The following is a 19,527-nucleotide window of genomic DNA, read 5'->3' as shown; positions in this document are numbered from 1 at the left end:
CCACAAGTGAATAAAAATTAACTTTCAGTTCATTCTGACATCATGAAACTTGGTTAGACACAAATTAAAATACCTTTGTGTATTATGACATTTTTCATTACATAAATGTCAATTTTGTATTACCTAAATGTCAAATTGCTTTCTATATGGATTAAAGTATTTTTTCATAGCAACCACAATTGGCCAAAAAAAGCCAACATGGCCAAAAAGTTTGTCTCATGTTAAAGACCTATAAAAAACAAATGGTAGAATTTTAAAAATACACTCTGTAGATTACAGAATATGTGTTAATAAGCACTATTCCAAAGCTTAGACTATGAACAGATTTTCAAAACGATAATTTCCATAAAGAGAGTAAGCTGTATGCAGACAATGGCCAAGTTTATTAAGATGATGTTTTACACCTTTTCACCATTTATTATCTTTATTATTACTTATGAAACTCCCAATAACCATGATTGTTGGAGACCATAAATATACTTCTGGTCATTGGAAATATTTCCTGCAAACATACAGGAATCCTCACTGTGATGAAAACACTCTTCACTTTTAATATCACCATTGAAATTGTCATTATAATCATCATCATCATCCTCACTTATGCTGTCACAAGTGCTTGTTGCCTCTGCAGCTGTCCTACGTACAGGATAAACTCTCTTTAATGTCATCCAGGAAGTCTATTTAACTGGGCACACCTCAAGGAAAACTATCCCGAGACACTTAGGTTATACACACTCACTCTCACAAACACATAGGGCCCATTTATACCATGGTTTGGTGTTTGGCTTTTGTGTTGTGCTGCTGTACCAAAGATGTCAGCCTCCAGGGTCAGGGCTCTTTGCCATAGCTGCGTGGCTCTGCAGAGTAGTCTGTCAGTGGGCACAGCGCTGCCCACTGCACAGGCCTCTGGCTATGGCATTGTGGTCTAGTTATGAGTCATAACCCACACAAACACACACACACACAGTCTTACCTCCAGGCTGTCTGTAGCGGAGGTGTCGAGGTGTTGAGGGAGAGCGACATGGAGACATGTCTCCTGCTTCACTGCTCTGAGGAGACTCTGGGATGATTTTCTCCAGTGACACTGACTCCAGCACAGCTACACAGGAGGAGACAAGAATCACAATAATGATGATGATGATGGTGACGATGATGATGGTGACGATGATGATGATGGCCATAGTTATGGTCATTACTGTTGCTGATGTACTGGAATGGAGAACCTTATTATACTTAAGTTCACGGCTAAGCAGGGATCACTCAGTATACCAAGTGGATAACATCAAGACTTCGATTTCTTCCCTGCACATTTTTGTGTGTGTGTGTGTGTGTCTGTATTTATATAACATGCCTGTATTTGATATTTGATTCATTCAGAAAATGTCCAATCACAATTTTTTTGATTTCTTTAAATGCAAACATGTATTTAGCCCTTGGACGTGCACTCCAACACAAATACAGAAAAGAACCAATAATTCAAATGTGTCTTGGCATATTAAAATAAGTAGAACTGAAACTGAATTAGTCTGTGGCTGACTATACAGTATGAATGGGTGACAAATTAAAGGAAAAATCAACATAAAGTTTGGGCCAACACAAACCTCCAGAGCAGCTTCAGTTTTCCGTGACACAAATGTACAAGTCTGTAGGGGTGAACACAATTTTTCCTAAAGATATTTCTTCATTTGGTTGCGTCTTACACGTTGGTGCAAAAAATTCCATAGGTGTGAAATTTTGACTGTGAAAGCCCTGTAATATAGTATGATTCACATCATTTTCACATTCATCAAACAATTCAATGACCCGCCCATTCCCTGTATGAAAGCAATAAATTAAGTACAGTCAACATCACACAGTACCTAGTTACCTGCTGTGGATACTCTTATTACCCTGGCATTTTGCTTTGGGAATAAATATATGTGTCGCCAAAACAAATGTCACCTGGATATAATTTGGAAGACACAGAGACACTGACTATCTCAAACTGTGGGAGGTTTTGCCTGATGAGTCTTTAACATGTGCTCAGATTGTCATACTTGCAACTTGCCGGTGAAAGAGAAAGGCCAAGAGAAAGGGTAAGATCAACAAATAAAAAGAAAGATATATATATATATCTATATATATAGATATATATATACACTGACCGATTAAGAGCTAAAGAAATTGACTGTATGCAGAGAAGGTGAAGATGGCTTGATGGTAGGGGTAATAATGGGTCTTTGTCTCCTAGTGAGCGGTTAGCAGCTGTCACACATGTGCACATTCATACACATTCATGTATACACACACAAACACACATGCAAGCACATGTATTGTTACTGTGTGCACATGCTAATGAGGGTCTAACTGCAGCTTGTTCTTGCTGGGCTGCTTCAGATGCCCCGACAATCTCTCTCCAATCTGAGAGGGCTCTTTGACACTACTATTAGAACATCTAAGCATGTGTGGTGGGAAGTCAGCGTAGCCGACTCAAGCACACAAATGCAAGGAGATAATGATGTCCCACCAGGCGCCTATTCTGCTCTTACAGGAAACACTTCACACTGTGCCATTTGATGAGTGACCTCCAGCTCTTCCTAAGCACTTCAGTACACCAACATGGCTCTATGTGTGGATGTTCAGTCATACAGCATATATATAGTTTATATACACTCCTGAACAAAATCTTAAGACCGGAGGGAAAAAATCTCAAGTATTCGCATTTTGCGCTGGTGGATCGTAACCAGGTTGTAAGTAGAACTTCAAAATGCAAAAAAGAAGAAACAGGAGCAAGAGACAAAAAATAGAGTAGGCAATTGATTGAAAACTGCATTTAAACTTAAACAGGCTGTTCATCAGCTGAACAAGAGTTAAAGACCATAGCCTTAAAAAGTCAAAATCTGGCTTTCATGTCATTTTCTTTGAGGCATTCACACTGTCATGACCCCCACTGATCTCAAAGGCTTTCTGTTTTTGAACTTGGCAGGATTATTGAACTGCCAAAGCAAGGCCAATCGCAACACATCATCGCTGTTGAGTTTGAGGACAAAAAATGGTCAAATGGTAAACCCAAAAAAACCGTGACCGTGACATGACATCACTGTTGGGTGTGGTTAAAGGTGAAACTTTAAACTGGAGAGGACAGCAAGATATTGCTTTTCAACCTGCCATTAAGTTACTCCTTAATCTCTGATCAGATCATTTCTGGTTTGAATCCAAATGTAGCTACTTTGAGTATCAAAAATTTTGAATTCTTGCGTGGCTGCTTGTGTTTACATATTTCATAACTTTTCTGACAAATGAAAAAGAGAGTTTAGTAGAAAAACATTTCAAACGAAAGGCAGCCCTAACGTTCTGTTGAGTAGAAACGTTTTTGCATTGTATTAATATGGATGCTTTAACTTACCTCTGCGGATGCTCCGGCGCAATTTTCCACAGAAAGGGTCGATCCTGGGCACCTCCTCTCCCTCTGCAGTTGGGCCGGGACTCTGGTCCGGGGATGAAGGAATGGGTGGAACTTGGTCTTGTGGTGGCTTGGAGTTGTTGGGTGGGGGAGAGGTAGAGGAGGGAGGCAGAGGAGGAGAAGAGGTGGTTGGGGTCGGGGTCTGAGGCGTCGGGGTCTGTGGGGTGTGGGCAGATGTAGGGCTACTGGCAGCAGACTGGGAAGTGTTGGCGCTGGAGTTTGACAAAGGACTGGTCAGGTCAAGGCCTCCAACCCTGGCTGGTGATGGGGGAGTGGAGGGAAAGCTTTCGTGTTCTAACAGGGGAGGAGGTGCGGGATGGGATGGACAGAGGGGGAGGAGAGGAGAACTTGCGGCAGAGACGAGGAGATTTGTCGTTTATATGTTCACCACCTCTGTTATTCTGATTGGTAGCAAAGAACAGCTCCAAGGACCTGAAAGAGGGAGAGAACAATATCGTTCGCAAAATAATAGGATATTAAAAAAGCAATAAAGAGAGCGTTCAGGGAAATGGAGAAAAGGATGAAAAGTAAACGTGTGATTAGCAGCAGCCTCAAAACAAGACCTTGCTAGTCTCTATACCCCAAACTATAAAAGGTTTATTAGCAAAAGGATTAGAAATATTTTTCTTGTATTAGAGATATATGGCTGGTTTAGGGTCTTGAGCAGTGTCTCAGGAAAAAAAGTAAGATTTATAGAGTACTAGGTGAGTTAGGTGGATTTTATATTAAATTTGGGGCATTTAGTTAATGTGATTATACAAAGTGACTGATAATGAAAGGATTAGGGTTCAGAGTGTATTTAAACAGTGACAGAATTTGTTGTTTCTGTAGTCCTGCATACTGGGTTGTAAATAAAACAATATATTTTAGATTACAGCACTGACTTATAGCTTATATACAGCAAGTAACTTTAGTTTATATCCACATTAGATGAACAGTGAGGATTTTAGACCTTTGTATACATGCTTCACAAATTCTAATAGACAGAGAGTTGTCAGACAAGTTGGCATAAACTTAAAACTGCTACTCTAATCATTATCTTCATCAATTTGAAGGATGAAATGACTGCATGTAGTGTGACAGTGGTGGCTCTTAGTGAAGGACCTACAGAGAGTTATTACCACACTATGCAGTTCCCTTAGCCCCATAGAGCTTTATAGCATCTATCAACTAACCGTTTTGGTTTCATGGTCTGGACCTTTATTGTTTTGGCTCACTTTCACCTGTGCTGGTTCATTCATTCATGCTGTTTTCATTAAAAAAAAAACAACCTGATCAGAACCAAATGGCAGAGAGACTTAGCAACTAGCTGGTGAAGACATTTAACAACTAAAGATCCTAAAGAAAGAGCTAAAAAGAGGTGAAGACGACTCCGGATGATTACTAATGTTGCTCTGTGTCTACTGGATATGTGAAAATTTACCAGATCAACACTTCACATCATAAGTTGCTTTTATGGGACTTTTGACTCCAGCTAGGCCTTAGGAACAGTTAAATTAAAGGTTAGGAGAAAATTTGCTTGTTTATCTTGTCTAATGTTTAGAATCACTGTGCTGCTGCACTGTCCTAAAAATGTGTCAAAACAATGCATTAAAAAACAGTTCAACCAATGTGGATGTGAATACCCTCAAACACCCTTAAACCTGAAAATTACTGACCATGATTTTAGCACCTGATCGTGTGCCTAAAGCAGCATTACAGTCAACAAAAAATGCCTCATCTATCTTTTATTGCAGATTACATTTGCAACATTTAAATGCCTTATTTACTACTACTACCATTTTGGTTATCTGTTTCATGATGACATTAACTGCTCAGAGAGTCGAGTGTTCAGAGCTACATCAAGGGAGGAGTAATCATGCATAGATAAACACAGCCATCATTTATCCACATACGCCCGTTATTTAGCAGGAAATAGAAGAACAAATTGCATCCCAGATTGAAAGAGGAGGGGGAGAAATGAAAGAAGGATAGAATAAGGAAAAATACACGAAAAGCAGAGAGGAGGAATGCTGAAGAACTTTGATGCAAATGGCGGAAAAAGAAGAAGCAAGCACCAGAAGATGTCAGAAGCAGACTGAAAAGGAATAATAAAAAGGATCAATATGGATACAGAGTCGGAAAACAGCCTTAAGGGGAAAACAGCCTTGAGGAAGCAATGCTTCAGTAAGAAAACATGCTACAGATCAGCTGCAGATTGAAGACTACAAAATATTCTCCCATCTCCCATTCCTGTGTACGTATCATCAACATAAAATGTTTCAAGATGGTGAGATTACAAGCCCTGTTAGTTGTTCATTCTTATAAAGAGATATAGTATAGGTCAACTGAAATGTCAAACTGAAGGGGAAAGTCATGCATCAGTAAAGACCAGAGCAAAGGAAGAACAAGCAGGAAAGGTAAGAAAGAGACAGTAAGAGGGAGGACAGAGAGAGAAGAGTTGGTTACTTGGACTGATCCATGGCTATCTTCTTGATCTTCAGACTGTAGTCAGGACAGATGGATGAGATGGACAGACGGTCAAATGAGTGGTACTGCGCCCTGTAGTTGGAGGGGACATGAAGAGATGGATGACACAGAAAAATGATTAAATGGATGGGTGTGATGGTTGGATTGAGACATGAAAATGCAACTGGGGGGATGTGACGGAGATAGAAGATGGTTTAGGGGAAGATGATGGGAGGATGATAAATGAACATCTCAGAGGAGGAAAGGTGTGTTTGAAGAGGAGGGGAGGCAGCTCGTGAGTCAGAGAACAGCAGCATTTGTTCAGTCTCCCAGATATTGACATGTACTGACCACACAGGAGAAAAAATCAGCGCAAAAAGGATGCAGAGAGATATGTTTACATCTGTGAGTCTTTGCATCTCTGTATGTATGTAAGCATGTGTGTGTCCCTAACAGTAGCATGCAAAGACTCTCTAATGGACAGGGTCAAAAATCAAATAGAAGACACATCGTCCAACTACTTGAGCAAACCAAAGGGAGCCATTTTGGCTCTAGGTTGAAGGATCAATCTAATCATCTGTAAAAGGGTGGAAACCGCAGTGCACTTATCTTTGTCAATAGACTGCCATTAAGAGACATTAAAACTAGCACCACAAAGATAAATCATGAAAGATAGCATCCACGAAACTAGAAATTGAGCCACAAAATATAAATGTGCAAGTAAAAAAAAAAAGCTATTATTAAAACATGGGAACACGTTAAATCTTCCTTATAAACCTGCTATTGTTCAGTCTCTGGAGAATGAAGGAGAGAGAAAAACATTTTAAAATGAGGGTTGACTAGAGCCACTCATGCCCAACTGGAGAGACATTAAGGGCAAAATTTAGACACATCCTAATTAAGTAAAGGTTTAAGAAAGGGGACTTTCCCCGTACGCCCCCGCCACACTTCCTGCACACCTCTGGACCCTGGATGAGTCCTTCCTGTTCTCTTCCAGTGAAGAAGGCCACAGGCCATGGTGAGTTAGGCTTTGCATACCAACTCGCCCTTGGGCAGGGGAAAAGGCAGAGCTTTTCCAGCAAAAAAAAAAAAAAAAGCTAAGTTAAGTAAAGCAGAGGAAGGAATATAAACACACAATTCTGATGCAGCCAGAGACCTAATAAGAAAGAGAGAGCATGAGAAAAGTAGAGAGAGTGAGTGAGAGAGAGAGAAACTCCTCATCTAACACACAATATATTCCTATGACTGTGCCAAAAACTTTGTTGAAGCATCTGTTCTGCTGGCCTCCACACACACACACACACACACACAGGCTGGTATGTATTTCAGCCAGTATGTATTTAACCTTGTGGACATAGGTGGAAGCAGACTGCCGGGTCCAAAACACTGACCCACATCTGACTACATCATTCATAGATTTAGAAAAAAAAGGGTGAAGCTAATAAACCACTCTCAGAACACTCACATAACGCCAATACACATTCTTGTGTGTATTTGTGTTTGTATGAGCACAAAATCAAAGCGCAAATATAAAGAGACACACACAAAACTGGCATGGACAAAATGTGCGCATGTTTCAGAGCAGTAAAGGTACATTCTGTGAAGATTTGTGAGATGCCATTACCTCCTTGGTAGTAATGAATGTGTGTATGTAATTTCTGTCTGCTCTTTTCTGCGTTTGTGATTATGTATTTGTGTGTATGAACGGTATGACCTGATAGGTATGGAGGAAAAGGGCTTCTTGTAGATGTCGGCCAGTTTGTCCATAACCACCGTTGCCGTGGTGAAGATCCTGTATGTGTGCAGGAAGGTGTTGAGGAAGTCTATGGAGAGGAAACGCAGGTCGGTCAGCCTCTCCAGCAGCCGCTCCACGCTGGCGTAGCGGATCTGGGGGACCTTGCAGGAGTTGAGCGTCTTGCTGAAGCAAATGTCAACATCATCTTTATGGAGACGCACATCGGATCTGATGGATACACACGTACACACATACACACACACATAACCAAGCATGGGTGACTGCTGGGCTGCTAAGCTAGGAAAAGGTTATGAAAAGAGCTGAGCAAAAACGGGCCAAGTAAAAGAGAGAAATGAAAACAAAAACCCCCATATTTCAAAAAGCAGGCTAAAGTAAGAGTGAATACCAAAGAATACTGTCGAGCAGATTACAGCATCAGCACAAATGAGTATTAAAAAAGCATAATACATAACATACAGCCTAACAACTTACTGTGCATCAACACAACTGTAACATTTTCACCCAAGTTATGTTTTGCAACACCGGCATGAAGAGAAACATTACTTACTTGATCATATGAGGCACAGTGACTTTGGAGTTTTCCTCAAATACACTGGTCATCAAGCCATTGCAGCGGATGTTATCTATACACTATAGAGACGGAGAGATAAAAGGAATAAACTATGTAATTCAACTAAATAATTTGATTGTATGCAATATCATAAAACATGTAGATGGAAGAAAATATTCTATATTTACTTTGAATCATATTTCTGGCACTAATTTGTTTATCTGTGTGCTCCCTTTAGATTCAAAACAAATGCAAATAGTTTTGAAATAATTTCAGAAGTCTGATGTGAAAAAGAAGCCATTTAAAACTGCCAGTGTATTTTCTTTGTCTGAAAAGAATTAATCCAGTCTGACATGCTTGTATGGTGCTACACTGTTTGTGAAGTACTGAGGCAGTGAGCTGAGCTCGCCCCTGGAGAACTGCACCCATGTCTGTGTTTACTTATCACTAAGCCTTCTCAATGCCCAGCGGAGACATGCTTTCGCTGTTTGGAGGTTCTTGTTTTTCTGTGTTTGTCTGGGTGTGTGTTTGTGTGACTCTGCATGTTACCTGGCTAATATCACTGGTCCATGCAGCCTTCTCCTGCCGCGATGGCGCCAGCAACACCACAGTAAATGAAGGCGAGTCTGACGGCTCTACAACAAGCTTAAAGTCCAGCTGACCAAATACCTGACCACCAACTTTAGCTGTATGATAGAGGGAGAAGACAGACGTTTTTATGCCACTTAATGATAAGAATGGAAAAAGAAGTTAATGCTTATGCTTACACAAACATACACGTATGCACACACACATACACACACAGAGGGTTAATTAAGCAGACCTACTATCTCCATTCTATGCACCCCTGAGGCTTAAGTGTAAAGGTGTGTGTAGAAGTGTGCATATGCATGTGATTGCCTCAGCACTTAAATTTATGTGTTTTTGTGTGTGTGGGTGTTTCATCAGTCTTCCTATTTTGCAAAATGTATCCTCAGAAAAATAAATAAATAATGGATCTGTAATGTTAAAAGATCAAAACCTGACATTTACAGGGGCATCTGATATTTAAAGGGAAGTAATTTCTGGACACTTATTGTCTGACAGCCTAATTAACCTCCATGAGTGGTGAAGAGCCTAAATGAGCCAATAAAAGCTGCCTTGCGTGTCAACAAACACAGACACACAGCCTCATACAATGGATGTAGTGAACTTACACTCCTCATCACTGGCATCTGGTTCCTCTATAAGTGTGCAGTCAATTAGGGACAAAACTCCGCCTTGCTGCATAAGTTTAAGAGAAAATATGCACAGTCATTTATTGCCATTTTTGGACAAAGGTTGCTTTTGATTTACAAAATGAATTTCCTCACTGGGGCACACATAGTTACAGAGCTACAGAGGTGAAGGTGTTCTCACCTTGAGAAGGTGCAGTTTTCCCCCAGAGCTGCGTGTGCAGACGAGGAAGTGTTTGGTGAAGAGGAAACACTGCCTTTCCCCTTCCTTCTTCAGAGAGAGAGAGCCCAAACGGACCTTACTTAACTTCCCTCGCTCCACTGACGGCAGCTGGATCAGAGAGCCTGAAGAGCAAGAGGGGCACAGGATTACATTACATTTCATTAAGCTGACACTAAGCCGAGGGCTTGGTTTACTGAGCATTTGCAGTAGCACAAACATGCATGTGGAGCAATTCAAAACACAAAAAAAACACTGCTGCACACATGCATTTAGTGTGTGCACCTGGCACAACAATAATAAAATGAAGGAGATCACTGAAATGGTGTGTGTGGGGTAAAATCCAGTCTCTTCATGGAGGAATTAAAAAACAGACAATATCAGTAGAAGTTATGCGCTGGCACAACTGCTGTCAGCACTTCATCTCCTTTTCTCTCATTGCCATACGTTTCACTTGCCAGTATGCTAACTGAGTGATGCTCAATAATTAGCTCTGACTTTATATAAGTGATTTTTGTAGATCAGATTAATCTGGAACAGCTTTTGCACACTTTAGTAATTAGAATACTTCTAAGTCAAAAACACAGAATACGACTTTGCAAGATGGCAGCATGAAACTCAATTTTTATGCAGAGCATTTGAAACAAAAAATTACTTTGCTTTGTTAGATTAGGCAGATTGTTTGTTCTGGCACCACGACTCCACTCTAAGACCAGAGTGATCACAGACAATTCATTTGTCTAGACAGTGAAACATAAACATGAGGTTTGAGCCAAAAAGAATCAGTGCAGCACCTTGTTTTGAAGTACTATCCATTAAGACCTTTTCTTGCTAATAACTCAGTCTTTTTACTTTAAATGATACTTGCTGATACTTTCCCCTCAGAAAAATGTCTCCCAGGAGTTAGCACTGAGCACCACAGCCAGTTTGTAGAGTCACATTTTTACTGTGCATGCTGACAGCCAAATGTCCACTCTTGTACTAAATATTACAGTAGCTAATGTCATGATTCAGTGACTGAGCTTCACCAAAGAACTGTGTCTGTGCTCTCAGATCACATGCTGACAGGTCCAGACAGGTTGGACGTTACTGTTTAGTAAACCTCCAGAGATCTGCTGCCTGGTGAGCACTGCTGTGAGCTGATGAAGGCTCACCCTGCCTGACGAAGGTCTGGCTGGTGTCCAGCAGGATGTCACAGCCCTCCACTATCATCCTCTCTATGGCCAGGTTCTTCCGGATGTTCTCTGTGTCACTCACCTCGTCATGCATTACTCTGGACACACACAAACACACCAGTTAGTTCAGCATCCAATATCAAGGTGTATTTGAAAAAAATGATATGTCTGACAACTAGATACACACCTGGACAGTTCCTCTAATTTGGATTTGGCGAATTCCAGACTCTTGCGCTCCACATGCTCATGAGGTGTGTGTGCCAGTAACTCATGCAAGGTGATGATGTAGCGGGGAATCTTACCGAAGAGAAGAGCAACAGATGGAGACAAGAATTGATATAAAAACGTAGACTGAATTTGTGCCATAGTATGTTTGTGAAAACCAACGTGTGCTGGTGACTGAGCTCTACCTGGAACATGGGGTATGTGAGGAAGGTCTCGAGCATCCTTCCCTCACAGGCAGCGTTGGACTCGTACTGTTTCAGTAGCTTGTCAAAGTCTCTGTTCTGCTTACAGTTGGCCAAAACCTGCAAGCTATACTGATGGTTTCTCACAAACTCCTGATAGATGTTAAGCATGGGCAGCAGGATGTCAAATAGGTCAGCTAGAAACAAAAGCACACACATACATATACATTATGTTCCAGAAGAGGGAAAACTGAATTTAACATCTCATTTTACGTTTGCAAATATGCTAATAACTAAAAATCAATGTAACAGAGACTGTCAATAAACAATATGTTCTGTGGCTTGCTTCATATGGTTAGATAAGGATGGCAGCTATTTTTCAAGTCACAACTCCCCAGAGTAATTAGGTTGATGTTCATTCACAGAGGAAATACAGTTTTATTCCCTGGTATAAAGTCATTCAAATCAGCCCAAAAATGGTTTGACAAACTGAGGAGGTAGTGAAAGGGATGTGGCCATGGTAATGTTAGAGGGAAATCAGGAAAGATATTTCAAAACTTATTTGAGCTTTTTGGGTGTGTACTGTAGCTGTGAAACTGCAACCCCCATTAAACAAATTCAGAAAACACTGCTTCATTAATTCTGTGAGTGACTGCACCATAATGGAGTTAGATTTCTTACATGAATAAAGTAAACCTAATTTGAACATTGTGAAAGAGCATCTGATGAAGCAGATTATATTTCTTAATTCACTGCAGAGAACTAAATCAGGCCCTCAAAAGAATAAAAGAATCAAAATCATGCAAGAAAAGGCAAATGTCTCCATTATATTAGTCAAAACTCAATTGCTACGTCCATGTGTGAATAGTCTCTGTATGTTAAAAGTACATTATGTTGGAAACTAAATATTCTGATAACAATATTAATAATAAAACAAATTATCAGCACTTAAAATACTGCAGAAATTGATTTGATCTAGAACATACTGTTTGTTAAAAGTCTACATTCAGCATCTGCCTGAAGCAGGGAGTCAGATAAGGGTGGCATGTTTAATCAGTGGACCCTTTTCTTTTTGAATTTGTCACAAGTAATTTGCTGCCACGTCTTTCAGCCGTCGGTCTCCAAGGTGATGCTTATCTGTTGAGGGGGCTTCTGTTTTAGGAGGTGAAATCGTGGGATGCCTTCTGGTCTGAGTGGTCATTGTCTGTCAAGACAATGATTGTGTCGTGTTGCAGACTGAGATAGGGAAATGAGCGTTTATGTGAGGGGGGGGCAGAAAGATGTCAAGGCTGACGTTTGAATGAGACAAACTGGATGTGGAGGACCACTGAAAACCTGACCTTGACGTCACTGAGTGGCTGCAGAGCATATAGCATGCACACAGTGTGTATTTGTGTGTTTTGTGTATTGTGTGAGGTTGAGTAACAGCTTACCCAGCACCAGAGTTGGCCAGTTGGCTATCCTCGCCTTCAAGCCTTGATGGAAAATCTCATGTAGGAACATAATGGTCTCACTGAAGACGGTGTCAACAAAATGTGAAAACAAAAAGACAGAGGAGGTGTTTATTGTTTTTTTTAAATCCTCAGTATGCATCTCTGTGTGTGCCTCCAGCATAATATCACATCAGTGATTCAGTTAAAAGCAAAGATGGACAAAACATGTTGGACAAACACATTCACACGCAAACAAATGCACCTGTTTAGGAAGATGCTGCTGACATCGTCATGGCTGATGGGGGGTTTCTTGGAGCTGGCAGCCATTCTCAGAGGTCTGAGGAAACAGTTGACCAGGATGTAGAGCTGGTGAACGTACCTGTCATCACACACACACGGACAAAGAGAGAAACACCTGGATTAGAAAAATGTCTGGGTATAGCCTTGCGCAGGCAGGCACAGCAGGCTCCTGATAATGTTGTAGGAGTTCAGATAGTTCTCCTAAATACACAATTGATCCATTATGTTCCACAAAGAAAACACTCAGTTATTCCTGCATTAACAATATAAAGTTATTCAGTCAAAGACATTTAACTTATATATGACTTGTCAGTATATTCCAGTGCTAGGTTATGTTTAGTCATCACAGCTTAACTCAGTCCAGACATGAACAGGCAATAAAGCCTATCTGAATTAGAGGAGGTGGTTTTGTCTGCTGATCGGGGGCTGATAATGTGACTGTGATTCAGTTCAATTCAAATCCAATAAAAATACTTTTAAAGGTGAAATAAGGGATGATACTGTCTGTTATGGCTGCTGCAGTAAAATAAAAGACCTTACAAATTGAGTTATTTCTTCAAAATGATGCAAAAATCCTGCAAATCCAATATTGTCATAATAGTATATAATATTCACTGATTTGCAGAATTGTCTGGAATGATGACCATTATTGGAGTGATTTTTGCTTCAGTATACAAGACATGACATAGTTGACAAACCTCTGTCTTCTCACAGTGCTTACAGTATAACACATCATGAACAGCGTCCTTTCCTGAGGCACAGTCTACACAGTAAGCAAGATAACATCATGTGCTGCAAAGCTCGACAACAGTGACAACTTTTCTACAGCTACTGTACCACTCCAGGCATAATTCATTTACATACTCTGTCTCTGCCTCCACCATGTTGAAGACAATCTGGTTCCTCTTCCTCATGCTCTCAGCATGAGGAGAGCAGATGTAATCCTGCACGATGATCTTCCACTTCCTCCGACAGAGCCAGCCCCGCATGAAGCTCTGCACCTGAGCAGATACAAACCAGCAAAGCTTAGATGAGGATGCACTGAGCAACACATGGCATAGCAACACGCTAGCAAATTAAAAATGCAAGAAATCACAGGTGGTGAACAAGAGGTGGCAGTTTACAGCAATCAAAAATACATGCAACTTAAATTCTACCTTATCTGAACATGTAGAATTGATGCATTTACCTTTTTGATCTTTTTGATATCCGGGTCTTCATTTTCATGGTTGACGTGGTAAGGCCGCATTCGCTCCTTGGTTTTGTTCAGAGCTATAATCTTTGAAGAGAAATTCAGTCAGAAACAAGATGAGCATAATGTGGGTGATTAAATGTGTGAACAAGAAAGAAACATTAAATTACATTAAAAATCACAAGGTCGTCTGAGGTGAAATAAGTGAAAGTGCCAATGAAAGTGCCAAGGTTTCATTCATGAGGATGTTATATTATATTCCTGATGGGAACTGTTTGAATGCTGTGTAGGTGATAGTCATTCAGTGTGTGCTCAGTGAATTGTTGGTGTGTTCTCGCCAGATAGACATCAGACTTCCTCATCTTTGACAATCTGGTGCTTTCATTCAGAAACAGAGGATGAAAGAGAAGGGGGAGGGCTGCTATCAGCTGGTAACAGTAAGCAAATTGAGGCTCATATGTGCCTGATCACCTGCAGTGCATTGTAGGTCTCAGCAGGTACCAAAGACAAAGTATAATCCGCCGCTGCCACTGAATACGTTCTATTCCTGGCAGAAACCAATCTATGCAAACCATAATATCAAGAGCTTTTAAATACCTAATCTTTCTAATGATGTCAGTTCTTGTATCATTTTTGAAGCCATGAAATACTCTTCTTCAGACAGCAGAGTCAGATTAGCCTTTAGACATGTGACATTTGCTCACTGTCATTAAGAAAAAGCCAACCACCTACCACAAACTTAATGTTATCTACCAGGTTTCAAAACTGAGGCATACAGACACAACACAAAGGGAATAAGGTAGGCTCAAAATGTTATTAAGCTGTGGAGGAAAAAAATCTCATATCACATTGTAAACCTAATAATAGACAGGACCACTTTTCTTTAAATAACAGTGATGAATTTCAAACATAGCTGGTAAAAGGTTTTTCCTGGCAACGCCGTCTTCTGTGCAGACATAAACTCAGCAGAGGTTAAGATTGGCTCTGCCACTATATCACTTTAACCTATTCGTTTTTACCTTCGGGCCTGTTGACAACATCACTTTGTCACCTAATGAGAAAAGTATGAAGGATGAAACTAAAGCCTGTTTTCAAGCACACACTTTCATCTTAATTTTCTTACTCACTAGCACTATCATGCAAATGGCAGCAGAGAGGAACCAGTCTGCCAAGTGTTGACAGTTTCAGTGGCTAGTTGGTTTAATTATTCATAAACACGGAGCAAACATAGCACACATAAATAAACAAACAAGAGTATGTTTTAATGAGATGGATCACCAATTGCACGCTGGCTTTCAAAGTCTAATCCTTTTTTCATGAGCAGCCCCATTACACAGGCAGATGTTTCCTAATATAAAATGTCTTTCGTTTGCATTTTCATTATAAACCGAGCTCTCACTGTATCCTGCCAATGAGATATAATCACAGTGTGTAGCGGTGAGGTGTATCTGCCACACTTGTTGCTCTGAGGGAGAATTACAACTAAAAGCAGCGTAACAGGCTAATCCATTCAACGTAGTGTGATTTCCTTCCATAGACAGAAATAGTGTATACGAGCAAAATGTTTATACAAGCAATTATTGACACAGATGAGCAGAGAGTGAATTGGAAACGACAGTGGGGGTGTGATTTATGGAGATGTTAGCAGCTGGCCCAGTGAGTAAATGGCAACTCCTGGGGCCAACTGCTGCACAGACCAGAATTCAATTTCAATCCAACACCTGTACATTAAGAATAACTCTGCATTGCTGTCTGGCCTTCTGGCTATCTCTGTGGCACATAACAGAACCACTTCTCATCTGATATAACAATGATTTGGCAAATTACAGCAAATCTCAGACGAGCAATTACATAAAACAAACAAACAAACAAAAAATAACAGTGGTAATGCTTTATTTTATTGGTACATATTTTCTGAATAATTTCCTAATTATCCTAGTGTCTTAGTTTCTATTATTGAGTGAAATTTGGTTCAGTTGATACACTTTCATTTAAATAATTCCAGTTAATTGGTAATCAAACCTAGAGAGTCTTCATGTTAGGTCAGCTGAACCTGGAAAACTGTAAATTTGCCTACAGGGACGCAACATATATGAGATACAGAAAAATAACTGAACAAAAAAACAGTACATTTCTAACACAACACAAATTTAGGGAAATGCTTAAATCATACAATCACAACATCACAATACAATTCAGACAGACAATAAACAATTATATTGAATCATCCTTCAGTACTAATCTAAGTGATGTACATGTATATGCTCTTTCCAACAGTTTGACAGAGATGTCAGGGTTGAACATGGCGTAAACTCACTTGTTGTTAACTTCAGAAAAGATTAGAGCTATTGATTTAATTACCATAAACCAATAATTACCTGCTGTCGTGTTAGTGTGTGAAAGAGAGTGGTAATTAGTTCTGATCGGAGGTCAGTTGTTGTTTTGTGTGTGAACGTGCACATGTGATTTATCGCATGGCAGACCAGAAACGTGTTGCGTTCATTAAGCGCACGGTTCAGCAGCTGTTTATAAGGAACCTGATGGGCTGTCCTTATTGAGCGGTGGACTTGTCCTCCTACGCTCAGAGGTGACTGAGCACTGCTCACACCCACTCCCCCCACTGCCATAAACACAACAGGGAGAAACCACACACAATACACAACCATAGGGATAGGGGTATATATAGATACTCTATATACATTTGTTTCTTCTTGGATCACTCTTCATGATTCATGGCAGGAGAGTAATCACAGAGCTGTGTGAGCGTGCTGGTGAAGGAGTGTGTGAGCAAGTGAGCGAATGAGTGAGTGAGTGATGCCAACTTTATGTGTGCATACTGTATTCCGATGCCCAACAAAAAAAAGCTACAAAAAATGAAGAAGAAACAAGTTTTAGGAGAAATGTGGTCCTAATTTTTAGGATTCCCAGCACTGAAGCACTTGGAATGGCATGATCTGCCATTTGTTATGGCAGCCACAAACAAATGATCTAATGCCTCTAAAGGACATAGTGAAATAAACAATAAAATGTCCAAGTTCTAATCCGTGTGTCTATGTTCAGTTATGTCAAATACATGTCAAACAAATCATTTTTGACTGTTTTCTATGGCAAAACCCTTCTCTTTCCTCTTCCTGTAAAACTCAATCAAATCATTGGGGTAACCAGCTAACCCTGCATCAATAAACCACACTCGACCATTAGCTCAATGGTAGTAGTATTTTGCAGAGTGACACTACAGGAGCTATGTGATACATGTCAGTTAGAAAAACTTGTTGACATTTCCAAAAGCGCATAATTATGCTTTAATTTTATTAATTCCCCCCAGTTCCTCCACCATCTGGTGGACGAGGGAGGTGTGGGTAGAGGTCCATGGTCTTCTTTAAGATGATACATACACAGGTTTTAAAGTTATAATCCTTAAAAATCTTACTTGATTTGGAGATGCCTGTGGTTGTTCTTGGTAATGAAAACGAGGTTTGATAATGAAAACCTTGAGGATTAAACCTTTTAAGGTCTATGTGTATGTGTGTGTGTCGGTGTGTGTGCTGTACCTCTGCTTTGAGCCTCTCAATTTCTGTGTCCTGATCCTCTAGCTGAGTACGCAGCTGATTGGCAGCCACCTTCTCAGTCTCCACTATCTGTACAAGGTGGATGTATTTCTGCATCAGCACTTCTCGTTCGATGATGATGTCAGAATAACTGAAAATAACAGAGAGGTCCGCAAATACACAGAGTCATACAAAGGTAGTGAACAGGTAGTAGGACACTAAACTGCATTAATATGAGCCTGTATGTTTATCCATCCTGTGAGAAGTCTTACAGGATTGTACTGATGGTTTGGCAAATTATACTCTTTTAACAATAAATGTGTCTACAATGTATTCCTATACAAGCTATACCCACTGGCTTTGAAACTTGAAATGTGCATTATCTTTTTCAGAGGTTTTAGAACACTAAGTTTGATTATCTTCTAAGTTTGATTTTCCCTTAGTGGTGCGTGTGAATTCAGCGCTTCTCAATAGCTGATTCTCAAAACTGAGATATCATGGCCTCTGAGAACCACTAAGGAAGAGCTCTCAAAAATTCCTGCTGCAAGTGCATTGCAGATGGAGACTGACAAAGAAAAGATCCCGTTTTACTAAGTATATGAAGCTAGTTTCAAGTAAATTCAGCACTGAAATGAACTGAAGGTTAAGAAACAACTTCAAAAAGTTAGGATAATCTTTGCAACAATTAGCAACAAACATTAGAAAACAATTAGCTTTGTGGTAAATTACACATGATTTATATTTAATGGCCTACATCATGCAAAACTACCAGTATGGTATTTTAAGTTAATGTTAATGCTCTCTAATGCTAATGGTCTGTCACATTAAATCAAATTGCGGTCATGCCATTGGATGTGATACAGAATTTCCTCTCCATGCAAAAGAAAATTGGGAAAATACAAATGTTCTGGCTAAATAAATACTACTACTATTATGCCTTTGGGAAATACCATTTATATAACACTGTATGTATACCTGGCCTGCTGGATGGCCTCCACCCATTCATCACACTCACTCTCCTCCTCCGTCCGCAGCTCCAGAGGTTTCTGTCCATCATGACCAAACACGATAAGGAAGTAGTGCTGAGGAGAGAAAAAGATAGAGAGAGAAAAGCTGCTTATATTTGTGACCCTGAGACCAAACACATCTTCCAGCACCACCACTCCTCAGTTGGTTGCTCATTTGAGATGCCAGCCACAGCTAATCAGACATATGGTGCAGACATATGGAAACGTCACTTTCAGATACATTTGCTTTTCTCTTGCCCAGATTCATCCCATATAAAATTCCACAGCCCTTACATGAACCGAGCAGAGTGCACACAGACAAGAGCAGGAGACAGGACGGGGGAGGGTGGCTCAACGCACATGACATAGTTATTTGCTCACTGAAATAAAACATTGAGTCTCGTCTGTGCCTCCCTTCTCCACCAGCCTATTATCATCACCATCAATTAGCCCGCTCTCTCCGTCTCTCTCTTCCCCCTCTCCTCTCTCTCTCACTTCCTGTCTGTCTCTCTTATTATTCTGATGAGCTTCCCTGAGTATCTGCCTTTAAAACACTTTCCCAGTCTCACACACGGCCACATGCTAACACATGCGATCACAGAGACTCACACCTACAGTAGAGCACACACACACACACACACACACACACACACACACACACACACCAGACATTACATGAAGTGATAGAGGCTTTTATTCAAATGGTCATGTCCTGGGGCACTGGGTTACCAGAAGAGCTGCTATTCTTAGTCAGGGAAAACAGAGAAGACTGAGCTCTGCATGGACTTTCTATCCTCCTCCTCCTCCTCTCTTCTCTTCTCTTCATCTAACCACC

At 40.4% G+C, this 19,527-nt stretch overlaps 1 protein-coding gene across 1 annotated transcript in view; it reads right to left on the bottom strand.

The window, feature by feature from the left end:
• Positions 1 to 19,527, bottom strand: part of rasgrf2b (Ras protein-specific guanine nucleotide-releasing factor 2b) — a 41,119-nt gene that overhangs the window by 8,264 nt on the left and 13,328 nt on the right. The window contains 17 exon segments of the mRNA XM_051075274.1: positions 974 to 1,099; positions 3,386 to 3,701; positions 3,703 to 3,874; positions 7,605 to 7,853; positions 8,194 to 8,276; positions 8,746 to 8,882; positions 9,393 to 9,459; positions 9,595 to 9,755; positions 10,785 to 10,903; positions 10,993 to 11,102; positions 11,216 to 11,409; positions 12,646 to 12,725; positions 12,908 to 13,024; positions 13,810 to 13,946; positions 14,135 to 14,224; positions 17,689 to 17,836; positions 18,661 to 18,767. Of these exon segments, the coding sequence (XP_050931231.1) occupies positions 974 to 1,099; positions 3,386 to 3,701; positions 3,703 to 3,874; positions 7,605 to 7,853; positions 8,194 to 8,276; positions 8,746 to 8,882; positions 9,393 to 9,459; positions 9,595 to 9,755; positions 10,785 to 10,903; positions 10,993 to 11,102; positions 11,216 to 11,409; positions 12,646 to 12,725; positions 12,908 to 13,024; positions 13,810 to 13,946; positions 14,135 to 14,224; positions 17,689 to 17,836; positions 18,661 to 18,767 (2,413 nt within the window).

The sequence above is a fragment of the Lates calcarifer genome, linkage group LG13 (assembly GCF_001640805.2).
Source record: "Lates calcarifer isolate ASB-BC8 linkage group LG13, TLL_Latcal_v3, whole genome shotgun sequence".
In the NCBI taxonomy this organism is placed as follows: Eukaryota; Metazoa; Chordata; class Actinopteri; family Centropomidae; genus Lates; species Lates calcarifer.
Note: the sequence above shows the minus strand (reverse complement) of the source record. Positions and strands in the feature narration are given on the sequence as shown.